Source organism: Geotrypetes seraphini, chromosome 4 (genome assembly GCF_902459505.1).
Source record: "Geotrypetes seraphini chromosome 4, aGeoSer1.1, whole genome shotgun sequence".
Taxonomy (NCBI): Eukaryota; Metazoa; Chordata; class Amphibia; order Gymnophiona; family Dermophiidae; genus Geotrypetes; species Geotrypetes seraphini.
The window spans coordinates 36,564,814-36,586,643 of record NC_047087.1 but is presented as its reverse complement, the minus strand read 5'-3'; the positions used below and the strand labels follow the sequence as shown (position 1 = coordinate 36,586,643).

Here is a 21,830-nt window from a genome sequence, read left to right as displayed (position 1 = left end):
GGTCTGGTAGCTCATTTCCTTTCCCTCCCTCCCATACTCTTGCTGTCTCTCTGCCTCTCCTCTCCCTTCCCTGGTCTTCATTCTCTCCTCTCTCTCCCCAATTGGGTGCTGCTGCTGCAGCAGCACTTTTCTTTCCCACCCCCTCCCTAATTGGGTGCAGCAGTAGCACTTCTCTTCCCCTCTCCCCTCCCCAATTGGGTGCAGCAGCAGCTTTTCTTTTCCCCTCCCCCATTGGGTGCACCAACTTTTCGCTTCCCCCTCCCCCCCCAAAAATTGGGTGCAGCAGCAACATTTCTCTTCCCCCTCCCCTCCCCTATTTGGTACAGCAGCAGTTCTCTTCCCATCCCTCCCAGCTCACAAACCCGTCGGTAGAGTCACTAGGGAAGTTGTATGCTTCCTTCCATCGCTGACCTATCTTTCATAGGTCAGCGACAGAGGGAAGCTTACCACTTGCTGCTTTTACTTGCTTCGGGCCTTCCTCGTTGCCGGGTCCTGCCTACTTTGTTTCCGTGAAGGCAGGACCTGGCAGCAAGGAAGGCCCGAAGGAAGTAAAAGCAGTAAGTTGTAAGCTTCCCTCCAGGGCTCTATCGTGTGTGTTCCGGCTTCCCTTCTCTTCTCTCTGAAACCGGAAGTTGCGTTCCGTGGGGGGGAGGAAAGAGAAGGGAAGCCGGCACACACATGATAGAGCCCCGGAGGGAAGCTTACAACTTACTGCTTTTACTTCCTTCGGGCCTTCCTCGCTGCCGGGTCCTGCCTTCACGGAAACAAAGTAGGCAGGACCCAGCAACGAGGAAGGCCCGAAGCAAGTAAAAGCATGCTGGCAAAAAAAAAAAAAGGCAGGTATCAAACAAATTTTCAGCGGAGAGTCAGCCCGGGAAGGAGCATCGGCAGCAGCAGAAGGATTCACCGGGTGGTCATCTAAATTAGCTGGGCGATGCACCCGGCTAAAAGGCCCTGGGGAGAACACTGAGCATGGTATCTCTGGTTGTTGCCAAAAAAGACATTAGTTGCAAGAAGCTGAGTTGCTGATATTCAGAGCTATTTTCATGCTAAATGGACTTCCAAATTTAAATCCTCAAAAAAAAAAATCCAGAAGCCCTAGCCATAAGGCAATAGACCACTCATCCCTGCATCGTCTCCCCACACTCTCCCTTCACAATACCCACACTCTGTATGTTCAGTTTGCCCTGATCAGTCTTCCTTTTTGACCAGCCACCCAATTCAACATGCTAGTCTATTCTCCCCAATCAGTCAGACAGCAATGCAGCCATGTCTCTCGCAGTCAGCCAGTCTGCTGCTCTTTCTTCAATCAGAAAACTTTCTCTTCCAAGCATCAGTTCAGACTACATCCTTCTCAAGCACATAACTATTCTGCCTCTCACCCAAACAGCCAATTAGTTTGTCTCCATCTTCAACAGCTAGCCAATTTGCTCCTCCCTCTCATTAAGCAAACAAGCAGACAGCCAAGTTCCAACCAAAACAGATAATGGGTTACTCCCATTGAATTTGGCCTGCTGCCTGGATCAAAAAACAAACAAAAAATGATAAAAAAGCAAAAGTTTGAGAGCTCCACACCAGTTAGTTGCTTTTGTGCTGTTTTAGACTGCAGTTTTCTTGCCTGAAAGCTGATATGTTGCAACATTGCATGGCTCTCATTCTCACTCATGCAAGAGTAGACTACACACACTGAGATGCTTAAATACACTGAGAGCCTGGTGGTAGAATGTATCAGCTGTTCCAAGCATTGTAAGACGGTTGTAGTCATAGAGCAATATAGAAGCAATTAACCAAGGAGCCTTGTGGCTTTTACTGGTACAGTTAAACCTCAATTTGTGAGTATGATGAGCAAAACACTCCTGCAAATTTTGACTCGCAAACAGAACATTGACTTGATATGCGAGCCCCCACCCCCGAGAACTGGCTTCGCCCCCCTCCCCCTCCCACAGCCCAAACCCTTACGTTGAGCAGACATGACACCAGCATGCAGCACCAACTCACAGGACGTGCTGGTGCCGGTAGAGCCTGCCGCTTTTCTCTGCTGGGCTGCTGCGGGGCCTTGAACATCTGCGCATGCTCAAGGCCTTCTGGCTCCCACTCTCAATGCGATTCTCATGAGATTCTCGGAGAAACTGAGAATCTCGGAGAGAGTGGGAGCCAGAAGGCCTTGAGCATGAGCAGATATCAGCGGCAGGCTTGGCAGGCTCTTTCGGCACCAGCACATCCTGTGGGTTGCTGCCGCATGCCAGTGTCCTGTCTGCTCGAGGTAAGGGTTTGGGCTGCAGGGGGGTGAAGCCGGTTCCTGGGGGTGGGAGCGCTTCAGTGGCCTCGGGGGAGGAGGGATGTCTTTTTGGGATGTGGTGGGATGGAAGAGCACCAGTGGCCTCAGGGTGGGGTGGTGTCTTTTTGGGATGTGGTGGGGTGGAAGCGCATCAGTGGTCTCGGGGGGGATCTTTTTGGGATGTGGAACGAATCATCTGAGTTTCCCTTAACTTTGTATGGGGAAACTCGCTTTGATATACGAGCACTTTGGTTTACGAGAATGCTTCTGGAACGAATTATGCTTGCAAACCAAGGTTCCACTGTATTTTATTATTACTTGGGCAGCTGGCAATAATTCTGTGGGAAATTGAGAAATTCTGTCCAAATTCTCCATTGTGAAGACTTTCCACAGGTATAAAATGCTGCATTTAAAAACTCTCCCAATGAAAATAAAAGATTTGGTGATCTGAACACTCCTGATCATTAAAAACACCGATGCCAAGAAAAATTGCTGAGCAGAAAACATCTGTAAGCTGCAATTTTAAAAGTCTAACATTTTGATATAATAAATTACCTAAACCAACACCACAAATAGTTATTCTATAGAAAGCAACTTTGAAATACCGCTGCTACCCAGCATAGCAACTGAAACTGTTCCACGGAATTTAAGAAAAAGGTAACTTTTCTTTTTAAATAGGAAACATACAACAGATACCTTTGTTTTGCATTTCAGACCAATCCAGTGGTACTGGAGGCTTCCTTTTCTTCCACAACTTGTCCATAGTTAAGAGGTACTGGATATCATCTTTAAAAAGCTAGAAATGACATGTCACATGTAAATACTAAATATGGAGATATAACTGCTTATTCTTACTGCAATCATGCTTAGATTTTAAGGAAGAAACAAAAAGGCAACCGAGTCACATCAAGGTTTGTGTGAGGGACGCTCAGGACGCCAAAATTGGCTCACAACTTACAAACCAGAATGAAAAAAATATAATATATATTATTATATATAATACATTATATTATAGGGTGCTCTCAGTGTGAACCCTCAGCGCAGCTCCGACACTTCACTTCTGGGTCAAGGCGGTAAGCCTCCAACCACGCACCATCATTGAGCACCCTGAGTGTGCTGAAATCAAACAAATCAACCAATCAAAGTGAGTAAATCAAACTCAACACAAACAACCTGAGCGACCCCCACACAAACCCTGCCAGCCAGACCCCCCAAAATCGCACAACAAAGTCAAAAAAATCATACAAAAAATATCGAAAAAATATCAAAAGAACACAATACTTATCTGAAGCTATCTCACAGACTGAAAAACGCAAACAACCGTGCCAGGAGAAGAGGTTCAACCGCGCTGGTTTCGGGAGGAGCCCTTCTTCAGGAACCTGACCCCCGACGGGACACGAACAAAGAGGTCGGATAGAGGGCGGGGTGCCCGAGCGGAAGAGCACGCCGCCTAAAAACGAATCTGCGGGTGACGTCATGCACAACCCAACCAATCATACAACCCAAACAGTCCAACCAATACACACAAGGGCGAAAACCCACCCATACATACTCAACATACTGAACAAAGAACATAAAACATGCTGAAAACAATTAAAGAACCACAGCCAAAGAACCTGCTGTGGTTCTTTAATTGTTTTCAGCATGTTTTATGTTCTTTGTTCAGTATGTTGAGTATGTATGGGTGGGTTTTCGCCCTTGTGTGTATTGGTTGGACTGTTTGGGAAATTCTTTGGTTTTGTGCGGCAGTTTGGGCACTCGGGCTCAAAAAGGTTAGCCATCACTGCTCTAGTACATCGCTCCTTAGTTTTATCAAGTGGTGCATTGAGGGGCCAGCACTTTACATCTTATCACCTCATTCTTTTTTTTTTCTCCTCATGTACAGCACGGTTCTTTATTCTAAGCAGCTCAGGCACTAACAGTACTACGGGTGCCTTATGCTACTTTCACTACCACTTGAAGTCAGGTTCGGCATTTTATCATGGTTTTGGATTTTATTTAGTTTTTCAAAAGTATTTTCATTTATTTATTAAAGCAGCCTTTTTTAACAGCCCGATGCCCCTCCCCTATCAGTGTGCAATCCACTGCTGACACTTTTCTGGCGCTTCTTTCAACGGATCAAATATCATAGCCCCACTGTCGCGTATTCACATTTATTCTGCATATGAGTTTATCTCATCAGTGCAGAGACCTTTTCGATAAGTCCATTTTACTCTCCCTTTTTTACTTTCCAGAGTGCTCTGATTTTATTCTTTGGTTTTAATAAAAGCTCATTTGAACAATAATTTAGATCTTTCACAGGTTTCACTTTTCATCTACCCGTTCGGCTTGTCTTTGAGCTACTATCAGCTTATGTTTTCAAGATACACTCTGTATTATAAGCTGTTCATTTCCCATACGTTTACTTTTGCCCTGTTTAGGTCTATATAGTCTAGGAATACTGTTTGTAACCAGCCATCATTTTAAGGGGGTGGTGGTAAGCTCTTTTAGCATGTTATTTCATTAATTCTGAGTTTGGTGTTACAATATGTTGTTCTTGGTTTTTAGTTTACATATTATTTATTCTTTTCTATGACATGTTCACATCGCAAATTTACTCAAAAGTATAAATAGGTATCCATATTTCCATTCAAGTTTCATCACGGTGCTCTAGTTTTGGCTCCAGTATTTGGGTATATTGATGTACTGTTCACTATAGTATGTAAGATGCTGCCTTTTCCTAGGTACACTCTTGTGTGATGTGTGGATTGTTACTAAAAATCATGTTTTTCATACAGATTGTGGGGGAGGGTGTCAAAAAATGATGGGCCTCAGGTGTCACATATGCTAGGTACACCACTGCCTTCATAGTTTATATCTAATCCACAAGCCTGCTTTTAGGATCTACAGGGTATGTATCCCTCTGATTCATGACTATTTTACTTCTCATGTTCTCTTATGCATTCTTTTTATTATACAACTGCTCAGATAAGCATCATTCTTTGACGTGATTGGACCTTGAAAACTAACGGCAACAGTGTTCTCCCCAGAAATTTTTTCCAGCCATGAAAAACATTTGCTACACTTAGTGTGCCACAAAAAACATTTGCTCCGTTTAGTGTGCCGGAGTTAAAAAAGTTTGAGAGACGCTGCTCTATACCATTTGAAAGAGGGCAAATATCTAATTATTCACTTCTAGAATTGATTCTTCTTAAATGTAATAAAAATATTATGGAACAAGTGTCAAACCTTAAGAAAGGCTGCCATATTGAGCATTGGAAAATAACTATTAATAATTAATTAATATAAATAGTACACATTTAGGGCTCCTTTTACTAAGCTGCGATAGCGGTTTTACCACGCGCTTAGCTCGTACAGAATTGCCGCACGTGCTAGACGCTAACGCCAGCATTGAGCTGGCATTAGTTTTAGCTGTGTAGCGCAGCAATTCTGCACGTGCTAAAAACGCTATTGCAGCTTAGTAAAAGGAGCCCTTAATTTTCCCCACCACCAAATTTCCACATCCCGCCCCACCCGGCTACTTCTTCATACCACTCGGCTGGAGAAAATTTCTGGGGAGAACACTGCAAGTGGTAGATGAAATTTAATGTGGACAAATGCAAAGTGATGTACATTGTGAAGAATAACCCAAATCATAATTATCAGATGCTAGGGTCTACCTTGGGGGTTAGCGCCTAAGAAAAAGATCTGGGTGTCATTGTAGAGAATACAATGAAACCTTCCGCCTATTGTGCGGTGGCAGCGGCCAAAAAAACAAACAAGATGCTAGGAATTATTAAAAAAGGGATGGTTAACAAGACTAAGAATGTTATTATGCCTCTGTATCGCTCCATGGTGCAACTTCACCTTGAGTATTGCGTTCAATTCTGGTGCCTTATCTTAAGAAATATACAGCGGAACTAGAAAAGGTTCAAAGAAGAACAACCAAGATGATAAAGGGGACGAACTCATCTCGTATGAGGAAAGACTAAAAAAGTTAGGGCTCTCAGCTTGGAAAAGAGATGGCTAAGGGGAGATATGATTGAAGTGATCGATTTTTTACTTCGCCATCAAAAATTTGCAAGTCACTATGGCTGCTGCCACCTTCAGGTTCCTGTGAAGTATTAGTTCCTGGGTACTATTATTTACAATTTCTGCACTGTGCATAATGAACATGAAGGAAAGCAAACTCCAAAAAATATTCCTGCCACTATCCCTTCCACTTATTTCTAACACATACATGACAGACTACCACCACACACCTTATTGAAAAGTTTAACTGGATCATATCCTGTTGACTTCGCCCACTCTTTTGTTGAAATTCGTTTAATGTCCCCATCTTCACTGGATGCTCTTGCTCTGGCGGCAGCTTCTCCTGGTTCCCCTGAAGGCAAAATAAAGCACACATGAATGTATTTTGCAGCTTTTCATAAGCAATTAACTTTGAATATATATGTGAGAATTAAGTAAGAAAATGTTTGTGATGACTAGTACAAAACCACTCACAGGCAGCTTCAGGATCAGCTGTGTCCGGAGAAACTTCTTGGTCAGCATCTTCCTCACCAAAGAACTGACTGCAAGAAGAAATAACACTTGTTTGGCAATAGCATGCAAAACCGAAGCACTTACAGGTCATAAGTTAGGATCAGTACCTCTTTGGTGCATTTTGAATATCAACGCCTGTGTTCATCTGTTACTAATCTGTAGCAGAAACTTGCCTGTAACTGCTTTTACATAAACGTAACACAGTGTTCTCCCCAGGGCCTTTTAGCCGGGCACACCGCCCAGCTAATTTAGATGACCGCCCGGCGAATCCTTCTGCTGCCGATGATGCTCCTTCCCAGGCTGACTCTCCGCCGAAAATTTTGTTTGACGCCTGCCTTTTTTTTTTTTTTTTTTTGCCAGCATGCTTTTACTTGCTTCGGGCCTTCCTCATTGTCGGGTCCTGCCTACTTTCTATTTCTGCGAAGGCAGGACCCGGCAGCGAGGAAGGCCCGAAGCAAGTAAAAGCAGTAAGTTGTAAGCTTCCCTCTGGGGCTCTAACGTGTGCGTGCTGGCTTCCCTTCTCTTCCCTCCCCACCACGGGACGCAACTTCCAGTTTCGAAGAGAAGGGAAGCTGAAACGCATACAATAGAGCCCCGGAGAGAAGCTTAAAACTTACTGCTTTTACTTGCTTTGGGCCTTCCTCGCTGCCAGGTCCTGCCTTCGCAGAAACAGAAAGTAGGCAGGACCCGGCAACGAGGAAGGCCCGAAGCAAGTAAAAGCAGCAAGTGGTAAGCTTCCCTCCGTCGATGACCTATGAAAGATAGGTCAGTGATGGAGGGAAGCTTACAACTTGCCTATCGACTCTAACGACAGGTTTGTGAGCTGGGAGGGATGGGAAGAGAAATGCTGCTGCTGCACCGAATAGGGGAGGGGAGGGGGAAGAGAAATATTCTTCTACTGCACCCAATTTTTGGGGAAGGAGGGGGAAGAGAAAAGCTGCTGCTGCACCCAATTGGGAGGGGGGAGGGGAAGAGAAGTGCTGCTTGCTGCTGCTGCACCCAATTGGGGAGGGGAAGAAAGTGCAGCAGCAGCACCCAATTGGAGAGGGGGGAGGGGAAGAGACGTGCTACAGCAGCACCCAATTGGGGAGAGGGAGGGGGATGAGAAGTGCTGCTGCAGCAGCACCCAATTGGGGAGAGAGAGGGGAGAAGGAAGGGAAGGGAGAAGAGAGGCAAGAAACACCAAGACTATGGGAGGGAGGGAAAGACCATGGAGGGGGGGAGAGATGTCAGCGCATATGGGGGGAGGGGGAGGAGGGAGATGCCAAGGCATGGGGGGAGAGAAGGGAAGGAGATAGAGATGACAGATCATGGGGTAGAATGGGAAGGAAGGAAGGAAGGAAAGGAGAAGAGAGAGATGGCAGAGCTTAGGGGAGGGAGTGAAGCTGAAATGAATTATGTACAAAGAAGAGAAAGGGCACAGGATATACAGTTTATTGAAGGGACATAGAAAGAGGGAAGATGCCATATGGAACAGAGAAAGGGCGGACACTGGATGGAAAGGGCAGAGAGGGTGGACAGTAGATGGAAGGGGTAGAGAGAGAGAGAGGGCAGAGGCTGGGTGGAAGGGTCAAAGAGAGGACAGATGTTGCATGGAAGGGTGCGAGGACAAAGAAGAGAGCGAAGAGAAGATGATTAAAGCAGAAACGACAAAAGGTAGAAAAAAATTTTTTTGTTGCTTTACGTAGAATTTAGTATTGTAACTGTATTAAATAGGAAATTGAAATAAGGCAGTTTTTTGGGGACTAAACCCCTTTCCTTGGGTCAGGACAGGATACCATAACAGCAGGGGTACAAAAATGGTCAATCGCGATCGACCAGTAAATCGCAAAGGCAATGTGAGTCGATTGCGTTGCCTTTCCAATCTTTTTCTTCCTGCCTCCCCGAGCCAGGCCAGGCACGTACAAGTGCCAGACTCACAAGACTTCACCTCCGATGTCAATTCTGATGTCGGAGAGGTAGTTCTGGGCCAGCCAATCGCTGCCTGGCTGGCCTGGAACTTCCTCTCTGATGTTAGAATTGACGTCAGAGGTGAAGTCTTGTGAGTCCGGCGCTTGTACGTTCCTGGCCTAGCTCAGGGAAGCAGCAGGGAGAAATTGGCGTAGTGGCTTAGGGGGTAGGGAAAGAATCTGGGAAGTGGAGAAATCAGTGCGATGGCTTGGGGGGGGGGCAGGGGGAGAGAGAAAGAAAGAGAAAAAGAAAAGGGAAATGGCAGAAAGAAAAATATTGGATTTACAGTCAGAAGAAGGAAGTGCAACTAGAGACTCATGAAATCACCAGACAAAAAGGTAGGAAAAATGATTTTATTTTTAATTTTGTGATCAAAATGTATCCGTTTTGAGAATTTATATCTGCTGCCTAGCGTGCGTAGCGTGCAGTAATATCCTGCGTGCGCTAAAAACGCTAGCGCACCTTAGTAAAAGGAGCCCAAAGTGTTTCCCACCAGAAAGAAAAATTCAATCTACCCTAATTTTTCCAATTTCTAGTTATTAATTGCATGACCACCCCAGTCATATTAAGAAAAAGTCTATTTTTATATTTGTCAATTGGACTATTAAGTTTTAACAATGTCCCAAATAAAACCACGTCATATGACACCTAATACCCTATTACTAATATTTAAATTGATTTTGCAGTCACTAGGCACATACAACAGTACTATAACAAAAATATAAGAATATATTTAATGCTTAAGTGCAATAAACTTAAGTAAATAATATTTTTAGCTGCTTACGAAAATGTAGCAGACCCAAGCACATACTGTAAACTCAAAGGCAGTTCATTCCACCTCCTTGTTACTTCAATCTGAAACAATGACTCTATAAAAATAATAATCTGTCTAAAACAGTGGTCTCAAACTCAAACCCTTTGCAAGGCCACATTTTAGATTTGTAGGTACTTGAAGGGCCACAGAAAAAAATACTTAATATCTTATTAAAGAAATAAAAATTTTTGCATGAGGTAAAACTCTTCCCCCCTCCCCGAAGGCCTGTATGTTCCCTCCTTCTTTGAAGTGTCCTCCAGCTTCCCCCCTGGCCTCTCGGTCTTAGTTTCAGCTAATTAGCGCAGCCTGCAGAGAGGATCGCCGGTGCTGTAGCGTTCCTTGCAGGCTGCCATCGGCCTCTGCAGCACGTTCCCTCTCCTCCTCTGACGTCACAGGCAAGGTCGCAGCAGAGGGAACGTGCTGCTAAGGACAACGGCAGCCTGCAAGGATCATTACAGCACAGGCAATCCTCTCTGCAGGCTACGGTAATTATCTGAATGTAAGAGTGGGAGGCCGGGGGAAACCGGAGGACACTGCAGCACTAGTACAGACCGCGGGCCACAAAATAGTACCTGGCGGGCCGCAAGTTTGAGACCACTGGTCTAAAAGAAGGAATATCATAAACAGTACAAAAGCTTTTATACACATGTAAAGCAGTTCAAGAGTCACATGGACCATCATCATTCAAAAGTTTGAAAATTAAACACAAAAATATTTAAGCTAATGCACGACTTGACGGGTAACCAGTGCAACCTTTGCAAAATTGGTGTAATATGCTCACTTTTAGAGACACTAGTTACCAATCAGGCTGCTGCATTCAGCACAAGTTTCAAAGCATACAACATGTACTTGGGAAGTCTGAAGTACAAAGAATTACAGTAGTTCAAAATTGGGAATATCATTGGCCGAATCACTGAAAGTTTACAGATGACAACAAATCTTTCAGACCTCTCAAGTCTTAGCTGATCACGAGTATAAGGTAGATAGGAAGCAATTCTCTTTATCCATTCAAGAATAAGACAAATGTATTTACCCTGAATAATGTTTTACTTTGATGCTGTCATATCCCCAAGGAAAGACCCACAAACATAAGCATCCACATCTGCAAGTCTTACTTGAATAAGTATTTTGCCCATACTATGCAGTGGATAGGTTCTGATGGAGTATTGCGGATCGTGCAGCCTGGGAATGTTTTCTGGGCTGGTTTGGGATGACACTCATAACACTCTGTTACTCCCTGCAGGATTTAGCACAGAAAGATAGAATGCATATAATTGCTATTGCAACTGTTTCACCTATAGTTCAGAAAATTCCTCTTCTGGTTTGCAATTTAGCAAGCTAACAGCAAAATAAAATTACCGATACTAATTTTCAGATGCTTGTTACTACACCGTGAATCGAAAAACCCACAACAAAATGTTTGTAGTCATATCTTCCCCATAATTCAGCCGATTCTTATGAAATTTAGCGTGTCATGTCCTGAATTAAGTTGATGTAAAATGTTGTAAATATTTCCCAACGCACCACAACACTATCAGGGATATGAGCAGCTACTCAGGGGACGGCCCCTGTGCTCCAAAAATATTACAGCAGACTGGCTAGGACAGGTGTCCCCAAGGGCTGATCCTGCTTGCAACAGACTTCCGCCAAGAGAATCGGCGTTTCCTCCCAGGCAGAGATCCTAACAAGAGGAAACCTCTGGGCATCTAGCCTCAAACTTAAAACATCAAGTGTATTGTTAAGATAATTGTATGAAAATTTATGACACTTGTTGTTAAATGGAAAAAAAATTCAATAAAAAAAAAAAACTTAAGACATAAAAAAACAAAAAACAAAACACCAGGAAAACCTCTGAAAAAAATAAAACTGCAGAACAGATCAGAAACACAGCAGAGCACAGGAGGATCTTCACAGATTCCCTTCTGGGGTCATCAAAAAACTGAGGGGGCAGCAGAAAGCTTACTGGGAAGGAAATGGAGTTGAAAGATGAGTGATATTCTGCAAGCAACTTGCGGGATCAGATGCATAACCCTAGCGTTCAGGACTACTAGACACATTGCAATAGAAATTATAGTACAGAAAAAAAAATGTACACTGAACAGCGTAAACTTTTCACTTTACTAGGAAAACCTGTCTGGGGAACCTTGGAACTAAAATCCTAGGCCAGGGAAATATTTCCAGGCTTTCTAAGTCTAGGTGTTCTAGTTAAAAATATTTCCAAGGGCGAGGGTGTTGGTTTTAGAGCTCTGAAGCCAGGAAACCCTGGAACCAACCATCTAGATCTAGCATGCTGACTCCATATTTCCTGTGCTTTAGACCAATGGAAAGAGATTCTCTTAACCTGCATTAATTTCTAACAGAAGAAAAAGTTACTTTGCCTCAGACCATGAAACTAATATCCAGCACTAAAAGCATGAGAAAAAGTAGACTAATTTTTAGCTCACTGCTCTGCGCTGGACACTTATATCACATATACATGCACAAACGTGTGGCAAAATTAGATATTTTTTTCACTACTATCTGACAATTTTGTGAGCTAAAACCTTAGTATTAACTAGTGTTAAAATAACCACAAAATGTACACTAGCATTTGGCAGGATGCAGGTGACAGCTTGGCTCTTCTCTGAAGCCTTTAATGGAAAAAGCAGCTAATCAGCTTGTTCCAGACACAAAGACCAACACCGGCTACACATACTGTAGCAGTATTTGCTTACCCAAGATCATTTTCATGCACCTTTGCTAACTTCATTTGTAATTTTCCCTTAAGTTATTCACCCTTATCTTTTATCTAATCCTGTTACTCTGTTTATACGTTCCACATCTGCTTATACCAGGGATGTCAAAGTACCTCCTGGAGGGCCGCAATCCAGTCGGGTTTTCAGGATTTCCACAATGAATATGCATGAGATCTATTAGCATACAATGAAAGCAGGTCATGCAAATAGATCTCATGCATATTCATTGGGGAAATCCTGTAAACCCGATGGATTGCGGCCCTCCAGGAGGGACTTTGACACCCCTGGCTTATACTCTGTGCTGTCTATTAAGGTGTTTTAAAGTATATTTTGTTTACATTGTTAGTAGCCATAACGTATACTGTTTGAATATTTACTGTTGTGTATTGCCTATGTCCATCTTATAATGCTGCCTTGAGTAAAGTTCTTTAAAAGGGTGGTAAATATAAGAGACCCTCGGGAAAGATCAGGCTCAAATTGAGTGAAAAAGGAATAACCTCAGCCTAGGAGGAGATAGTTGAAATAATCTCTACTGGAGAACAACATTAAAGGACATAGTCTAAAGGGGCAATGCTTTCCAATGCCTGGCAAATAAGTGGTTCAGAATTGTCTAAGAAATTGTCCTGAAAAGACCAGAGGAGAGCAGAGACACACAAAACTAATGCCAAAAAAACTCAACAGATAATACCACCAAACCTTTTTAATAACTGTTACTTGTCCAAGGTAGCCTGCGGTACCACTCTCTATGAGAGGAATATTGGCAGCCAAACACATCCTGTTTACATGGTTTCGAGCAGCTACAAGAAAAGTAATGTGTGAAATAGTTAGGAAAGGTATATAGCAAAATGTTCTGGAGAAACATATAACTTACAGTTTTCAAGCAGAATTTTCCTCTGCACCAGTCTGGCTATATCGATTTACAAGTTCCTATCATGATACCTTTGTTTAACTGAAGCCATTCTTTTCTTATACAATAAAGAGAGTATACATTAAACAATTTTGTGTTTTTTTGAGACAATGTATAAAGAAGAAATTATAATACCTTTAACACACCGATTCTGAAGTGTCTTAAGTGTACCTCTAGTCTCCTTAGCAGTTAACTGGCTTACTAAAATTAGGTGCTACGTAACAGGATAACAAGCAAACATCCCCATAGAGTAAATCCAAAAAGATTTGAGTTTGGTCCACCATAAAAGTTAGTGTGTGAGCAAAAGAAATGTCAGAGGAGCTATGAAAAAGAGATTAGGTTCTTACCTTGCCAATATCTTTTCTAGTACATAAGAGCATAAGAATGGCCTTACTGGGTCAGACCAATGGTCCATCAAGCCCAGTAGCCCAGTCTCACAGTGGCCAATCCAGGTCACTAGTACCTGGTCAAAACCCAAGGTGTAGCAATATTTCATGCTACTGATACAGGGCAAGCAGTGGCTTCCCCTGTGTCTTTCTCAATAGCAGACTATGGATTTTTCCTCCAGGAACTTGTCCAAACCTTTCTTACAACCAGCTACGCTATCCGCTCTTACCACATCTTCTGGCAACGCGTTCCAGAACTTAACTATTATCTGTGTCATTCTGGACAAGTGAATAATTTCCTTGTAGCCTCAAGCCTTGCAGAAAGAATCCACTCCAGTTTTTTTCTGAATCCCTCCTACTTCACAGGGGGCTCTACTACTGACTACAGTCAGTTCCAAAGCAGACAAGCGCCCTTTTGTAAAACATATGTGAAGTAGGGATATGGAGAAACTTCCCCAAGTTTCAGAACTAACAAGTCTATTCTGTTAAAGATAAAACATATGAACCGTCAACAATCAAAACAGATAAACAAATATACCAAAGGAAGCATTAATGGAGCTCAAGCAGTACCCCCAAAGTATACCAGTAATAGACTACTCTCCATGCCCCTAAGGTCTGACTGGAATCCAAATTACAGGCTTGGAGAAGAACATTAAGATCTATTAGTGAAAATCATCTAATAGTTCCTTCCTTTCGTCAAATTATATCCGACACTGATCGTTGTGCCATTTTTTTCTGTGCAAGATCCTAAACTCTGCCAATCCATTTAAGACTTTCAAAAATCTTTAGCACAATTTAAAAAGGATCTTAAAACATATCTTTTTGCAGAAACTTACATATAATTCAAGATTTTACTTACTGGCCAGAAACAGACGAATGGTTTGGAAGACCAATACCTCATGTCCTTTCCTTCCCAACTTTACTTTTTTAAAATGGAGTTCCTTTCCCTCACTGTCATGTCTTAATTTTAGTTTTATCTTATTTTTAATTGTAAGTCATCTAGACATATTTTGATAGGCAGGATATTAAAACCGAAATAAACGACAGGGCAGGGATCCAGAATGACATACCTATCTACTGGAAAAGATATTAGCAAGGTAAGAACCTAATCACTTTTTCTAGTGCAATAGGAGTGTCATTTTGGACCAGCGAGACGTACAAAAGCTGTCCAAGAATCTAGGGCGGGATAACTGTTCCGGCTTGTAACACTGAGTCCTCTCTTGACACCACATCCACTCAAATGTATTGGAAAATGTATGTAGAGTGGACTAAGTCGATGCCCTACAAATCTCTTCAGGGGAGATTGCCCTAGCTTTGGCTTAGGATGAAGCCACACTTCTAGTCGAATGCACCTTAACCAAAAAAGGAAACTATTTCCAACACACAATGTACGCTGATAAGATTGCCCTGTGGATCTACCTGAAAATCATGGCCTTGGAAGCAGGCGCACCTCACCTAGTTGGATTTGTCAGCACAAAAAGATGGTCAGAAAGCCTGAACTCATTGGTGATCTCAAGATATTGGGGAAGCACTCTTCACATATCCAACTTCTTCAAAATCTGGTCCTGTTTACTGGATCACTGGCAATCTGACTTTCTGACATGAAATGCCAAAATCACTTTCAGCAGAAAAGAAGAAACAGAGCGCCAAAAGACTGTGAATTTAAGGAAAGGTCCTCTACAGGAAAGGGCATGGAGTTCCAGGACCCATCTCACAAAGGTCACCACCACCAGAAAAACTGTTTTAAGCGTCAAATCCATCATTCTTTCAGAGGCTCGTAAGGAGCTTGGCTGAGGCCTGATACGCAGTGCGCCCTTCAGGAATCTAGCTATGTCCGGATGAGACACCAGCATAGCTTTGCGGTCTCGAGCTTAGAAACAAGACAGCCCTGCTACTTGGACTCTAAGGGAAGCCAGCGTAAGTCCTTAACATAGTGCTGAATCTTCGGGCTGCCAGTCTGACCAGTGTCCAACTGAGCCTCCACCACTGAGGATATACAAAAAGAACCCCCCCCCACAAGTGGGAAGGTGAAATGCAGAAGGCACCCTGTGAGACACCGCTGAGCTTTCTATGGAAGCTTAACATCCTGCACTCAAATACCTGCAAGCAGTAGGTGAGCAAGCCTAAAAGGGACGGCGCCAAATGCTTCTGCAGGCTGTGCCACAAAGATTGGGCTGTCAGTTGCAGACCATAGTCTGATTCTTCTCCAAGAAGACAGAGCTGAACCCTTGAACAGGGAGTTCTTAGCACTGAAAACTGAAGAAACATCTGAAAAAACCCCAACTAAAATAAAGAAATAAGCAAAGCAGAACCAAAGCACTCCTTCAGCTCACGTGAAGAAGGTAAAAATTGTAGGGGGCAGCAGAGCTCTCTGTAAAGTAGGAGGGATTCAGAAAAAAATTCAGAGTGGATTCCTTCTGCAAGGCTAGTGGCTACAGGGAAATGACCTGCTTGTACACTTATTATACTATAACAGGGGTGGGCAATTCCGGGCCTTAAGAGCCACAACCCAGTCGGGTTTTCAAGATTTCCACAATGAATATGCACAAGATTAATTTGCAAGGACTGCTTCCATCATATGCAAATCAATCTCATGCATATTTATTGTGGAAATCTTGAAAACTCAACTGGGTTGTGGCTCTCGAGGACTGGAATTGCCTACCCCTGCACTAGAATAGTTGATACTCCCTCTATCTGAATATGGTTGTACAACCATTTTGAACCATTTGGGGCTCTGTCCATTCACTGTCAGTCTACAAATAGAAAAAGTTGAAAACTGCACTAAAATAAATTAAAGCAGCAAATGAGGCAGCAAAACTGCACTGTTGCTAGCCTTATACTTAAGATTCTTCACCGGAAAATACATTTTAAAATATTGCTTTAAGTCCAACACTTTGCATAGCATAGCAAACAGGCTGCTGAGCTGGCAGAGAAGAATCCATGAAAGGATGAGAAACTCCAACCTATAGCCAAATCCAAATCATGTCAGGCCCCACAGTCCATAGTGAGACTACATATGCTTAAGAATTAGAATATATTGAGATCTTAAGAACAGTGATTCCCAAATTGGTCCTGGAATACCCCGTTTCCAGCCAGGTTTTCAAGATATCCACTGATGAATATGCATGAAAATGATTTACATATCTGTTGTGGATATCCTGAAAACCCAGCTGGCAAGTGGGTATTCCAGGACTGACTTGGGAAACAATGCTTTAGAACACCAGAATAGAAACATTGCCACGCTGAATCAAGATGATAATAATAATAATAATAATTTATTTCTTGTATACCGCTATACCAAAAGTTAGAAGCGGTTCACAACAAAGGATAATATACAGTCAATATTTAAAATACAAGATAAACAATTAGGCCCAGATTCTCTAAAAGTGCGTCCCGATTTTAGGCAGCTGTAGGCGTCCTACAGCTGTCTAATCAGCCAATCGGGATGCACGTTTTTTTTAAAAAAAATGCTCCCCAGGCAGGCCGCCTATATTGAAGGCGAGGTCCGCAAGACACCTAGGCCCTGATTCTGTATAGGACGCCCGGGAGAGGCGTCCTATTCAGAATCGGCCTAAACTAAACCCCGATTCTGTAACCGGCGTCCATGTTACAGACGCGGGTTAGAGAATCGGGTTAGATTAGACACGGCCCGCTACACTTATCGCGGCAAGGGATCTCTCTGCCGCTATAAGTATAGCGGGCCGTGGCCCCCTGACCGATCACTGGCAGGAGGGTGCCCAAACCCTCCTGCCCGAAGAAGCACCCCCCTCCCCGACACTACCGACCGCCCCCCCCCCCCGACACTACCGATCTCCCCCCCCCCCGACAATATCGGTCGCTGGCAGGAGGGTGCCCAATCCCTCCTGCCCGAAGACGCACCCCCCCCGGCGCTAACAACCCCCACTCCACCAAACCTGTTCTTACAGATGGGTCTTGCACGTCGAGCAAGCAGGCACGCCTCGTCGAAATGAGGCGGGCCCGCCCCTTCCCGGCCCATCCCGCCAAAGCCTAAGGCCTGATTGGCCCAGGCTCTAGAAGCCTGGACCAATCAGGCCTTAGGCATAGCGGGTCCGCCCATCCCTACTAAGTCTAAGGTCCGATTGGCCAATCAGGCCTTAGATTAAGTGGGGATGGGCGGACCCGCTATGCCTAAGGCCTGATTGGTCCAGGCTTCTAGAGCCTGGGCCAATCAGGCCTTAGGCTTTGGCGGGATGGGCCAGGAAGGGGCGGGCCCGCCTCATTTCGACGAGGCGTGCCTGCTTGCTTGACGTGCAAGACCCATCTGTAAGAACAGGTTTGGTGGAGTGGGGGTTGTTAGCGCCAGGGGGGGGTGCGTCTTCGGGCAGGAGGGATTGGGCACCCTCCTGCCAGCGACCGATATTATCGGGGGGGGGGGGATCGGTAATGTCGGGGGGGGGGGCGGCGGTCGGTAGTGTCGGGGGGGGGGTGCGTCTTCGGGCAGGAGGGTTTGGGCACCCTCCTGCCAGTGATCGGTCAGGGGCCACGGCCCGCTATACTTATAGCGGCAGAGAGATCCCTTGCCGCGATAAGTATAGCGGCCGCGTTTACTTATAATGTAGACCAGCATTTTGCTGGCCTACATTTTTAAGCTTCTCATCTACTAGGGAGACGCGTAGGGCCGCCTAGGTTCAGCCTAAGGCCCGCCTAAGGCCCTTAGACGAGCTTAGGCATCTTGCGGGTCTCCCTAGGCTCCCGAAGGCGCCTTCAGGCCTGCCTGGGGAGCATTTTTTTAAAAAAAATGTGCATCCCGATTGGCTGATTAGACAGCTGTAGGACGCCTACAGCTGCCTAAAATCGGGACGCACTTTTAGAGAATCTGGGCCTTAGTATCTAATACAAGATAAAAACAATCAATAAAAAGGATACATCAGGTAAAATCAATAAAGTTAAAACAATAGCTTAATTAGCAAATAAAAAGTTGTTAAGGATCATAATAGATTTGTTAGTAAAATGACTAAGAGGAAAATAAATCAAACAGGCGTGTTTTTAGTGATTTTCTAAAGTCAAGATAGGAAATAGCCTCGAGTATTAATCTTCCAAGCCATGTATTCAGTTTGGCGGCTTGGAATGATAAAATTTTGTCAAAGAACTTCTTGTATTGGCATGATTTAAAAGAAGGATAATTAAATAGATTTATTCTACAAGTACTCCTGTTGGAACTATTCATGGAAAACTGGGAGGCAAGATAATCGGATAGCATCCCCAAAACTGCTTTATAACTAATGCAGGAAAACTTGAACAGAATTCTAGACTCCACTGGCAACCAGTGAAGTTTTTGATAGTAAGGGGTAATGTGTTCCCATTTCTTTAGACCAAAAATAAGGCGAACTGCAGTTCTGGATTAGTCTTAGTTTTTTGAGTAATTTTTTTTTAAAGCCCCTAAATATATAATATTACAATAGTCCAAAATACTCAGAATGGATGTTTGTACCAATAGAAGGTTCGTCAAAAAATTTATTGATGGTATGAAGCTTCCAAAAGACTGCAATACATTTCTTAAATAGTAAATCTGTGTGTTTTTCCAGAGTCAAATGTTTATCAAGAGTTACGCCTAGTATTTTTATAGATGGTTCAATTTTGTATTCTCGTCCGTTCACTTGGATCGAATCTTCTTTTATCTTTTCATTGGGAGTTGCGAGAAAAAATTTGGTTTTTTTCAGTGTTTAATTTTAATTTAAAAGCAATCATCCAAAGCTCAATTTGATTTAAAATGTTAGTCAAAAAATTAATAAAATCAGACGACAGGCAACTTAGTGGAATCACTACAGTGATGTCATCTGCGTAGATATAAAAATTGAGCTTTAGGCTTTGCAACAAATTACCCAATGAAGTGAGGTAAATATTAAACAGAGTCAGAGACAAGGGGGAACCCTGAGGTACTCCACAGATGTTGTTCCAACTGTAAGATAGATTATCGTCCTTGAATACCCGATAAGATCGTTTGCCTAGAAATCCCTGAAACCAATTATAAACATTTCCTGTAATACCAATGGATTCTAGACTATCCAGTAAAATGGTATGATCTACCAGGTCAAAAGCGCAGCTTAGGTCCAGCTGCAAAATCATAGCACTGGTACCTTAACTGAAAAGAGAGTGTAAGTAGTTTAATAGTGAGGCCATGACTGTTTCTGTGCTAAAACCAGATCTAAAACCTGACTGGTTATTGTGCAATAGGTTAAACCTGTTTAGTTCAGCATACTGAGCCCAATCCAGGCCAGAAGTAATTGCAGAATCCTAATTCATAGTTAGATTCCTTGCTATCAAGTCCAGGGAAAAGTAGTGGTTTTTTTTATATGGGCTAGAGCAGAGCCAATTTATAGGCTTAACTTCCAAGAAAAAGACAGAGACATTCACAAAGGACCCGAAAAGGGCTCTGAATGATACTTCAGACATCATAAGGGTTTAACCCCATTAAGTAAGGAAGGATAACTAAATGGCATCAAAATCTGGCACTGTGCCACTATCTGTCTTTTTAATTGTGCCTCTGGAGAAGCGCTACCATTCAAAAGGCTGATATCTGTCCAACACAGCTCAAGAGATAAAGGCTTCACAAGTCCCTTGTGCAGTATAAGTAGAAAGTCAATCATCATCCCAACCAGTTTTTTGTTTGCTTGTTTTAAACAAGGCTATAAGATCTAGAACAATTTCAAAAAAATTGTTCTCCAGATTCATTAGACAGCCATCTCAGGAGATGACTCTCTGCATTGCTTAGGTAGAAAAGCAGCATAAAGGGCATCTTTTTGAGGAACTTCAACATAAAAATCATCCCAGAATATGAGCATTACATGTTGCTCTCTTAGAGGAATTATTTGCGAACTTAATTACCACAAAGAAGAGTTCCAAGAGAACTCAATGCAGGGAAACAACATGTATTCTGAAGAATAAGTAAACCAGCAGAACACGTGCACTTCTCTATCTGATAACCTGCAAGAAAAAGCATAAGCTCTCAAGGGGAATAATGGTTGGGGAAGGACCTGAACCAGGTTCTCATCCAACCAAGGCACCTTAGGAACTAGTATCAGGCTTCCCTCCAGCCCCACTACGAGCAATTGTATACATAAGCTAAAATGGTGTGTATTAGTGTCATGGTTTAACTCCTAGGCTACTCGCCACTATTTTTTGTATTGATTCTGGCATGTTCATTGGGCTGATCTGTTTGGGATAGCACGATTGTCTGGAGAGAGTAATGTTCTTATGTCAGTTTGTCATGTAATTTGGTGGTGTTTTAATTTTTTGCAAAATGATTGTAATGTCATTTGTGTATATTTAAGAATGTGTTGATGTACTTCGCCTTATAAAAGGTGGATTATAAATAAACCAAACCAATAAGAAATTCTACTGAAAGAGTCGGTGGACAAGGAGGGAGGAGAAAAGCTGTCCCCAAATTATAAGAATCTCCCATAATAAAATGGAGAATTGAGAGCTTACCCAAGAAAGGTGGCTTAAAATAATGAGATTTAGTCTGAGCACGTAGAACTCTTTCCAGTTGGCGCCCCAGAATCAGGGCAGGAAAAATGGTGTTTCTTCCCCTGCTTCCTTATCAAGCCAACACACGGCCAAAAAAGACAGTTATAAAACTCTTAAAACAAAAAGAAATTGTGCCTATACTGCACACAGCTCCCAACCAAAAGTAAAGTGAGATGAAACACTGTTTTTTTTACGAGCACAGCTTGAATTCTTTGAGGCTTCCCCTCAGAACATAAGAGTTGCCATATTGGGACCGACCAAAGGTCCACCAAGTCCAGTATCCTAAGTATCCTATTTTCAACAGTGGCCAATCCAGGTCACAAGATCTCAGAGGAGTAAAACAGATTTTGTGCTGCTTAACCCAGAAATAAACAATAAATTTTCCCAAATCCACTTTAATAATGACTTATGGACTTTCCTTTTAGGAAATTAGCCAAATCTCCCTTTCCCTGCCAGGCTTTGCTCCCTCCCTCTCAATGCCTTGCAGGCCTCCACCGAGCCTGCCATAAGACCTGGTGGTCCAGCGGTGGGTTGGGACAGTAGGGATTCCTCTCACCTCCTGTCCCAGCTGCTTCTAAAAACTTTTACTTCCCTCCCCCACGTACCTTTTGAATTCCCTGGCAGTCTTGTAGTGGGCCGGGACAGGAGAGATCCTTCCCATCTCCTGTCCCTGTCCCTGCTCTCTAGAGTTAAATTCAATGAATCCTATTCCGAATTCTTCTCCTCATCTTTTGGAGTTCCACAAGGA

At 43.3% G+C, this 21,830-nt stretch overlaps 1 protein-coding gene across 1 annotated transcript in view; it reads right to left on the bottom strand.

The window, feature by feature from the left end:
* The window catches only part of UBA2 (ubiquitin like modifier activating enzyme 2), a 120,210-nt gene that overhangs the window by 70,254 nt on the left and 28,126 nt on the right, over nt 1-21,830 (bottom strand). The window contains exons 5-9 of the mRNA XM_033941971.1: nt 12,998-13,098; nt 10,682-10,803; nt 6,764-6,831; nt 6,520-6,641; nt 2,975-3,074 (exon numbers count right to left, since the gene is read on the bottom strand). Of these exons, the coding sequence (XP_033797862.1) occupies nt 2,975-3,074; nt 6,520-6,641; nt 6,764-6,831; nt 10,682-10,803; nt 12,998-13,098 (513 nt within the window). The remainder of the gene's footprint in view (nt 1-2,974; nt 3,075-6,519; nt 6,642-6,763; nt 6,832-10,681; nt 10,804-12,997; nt 13,099-21,830) is intronic.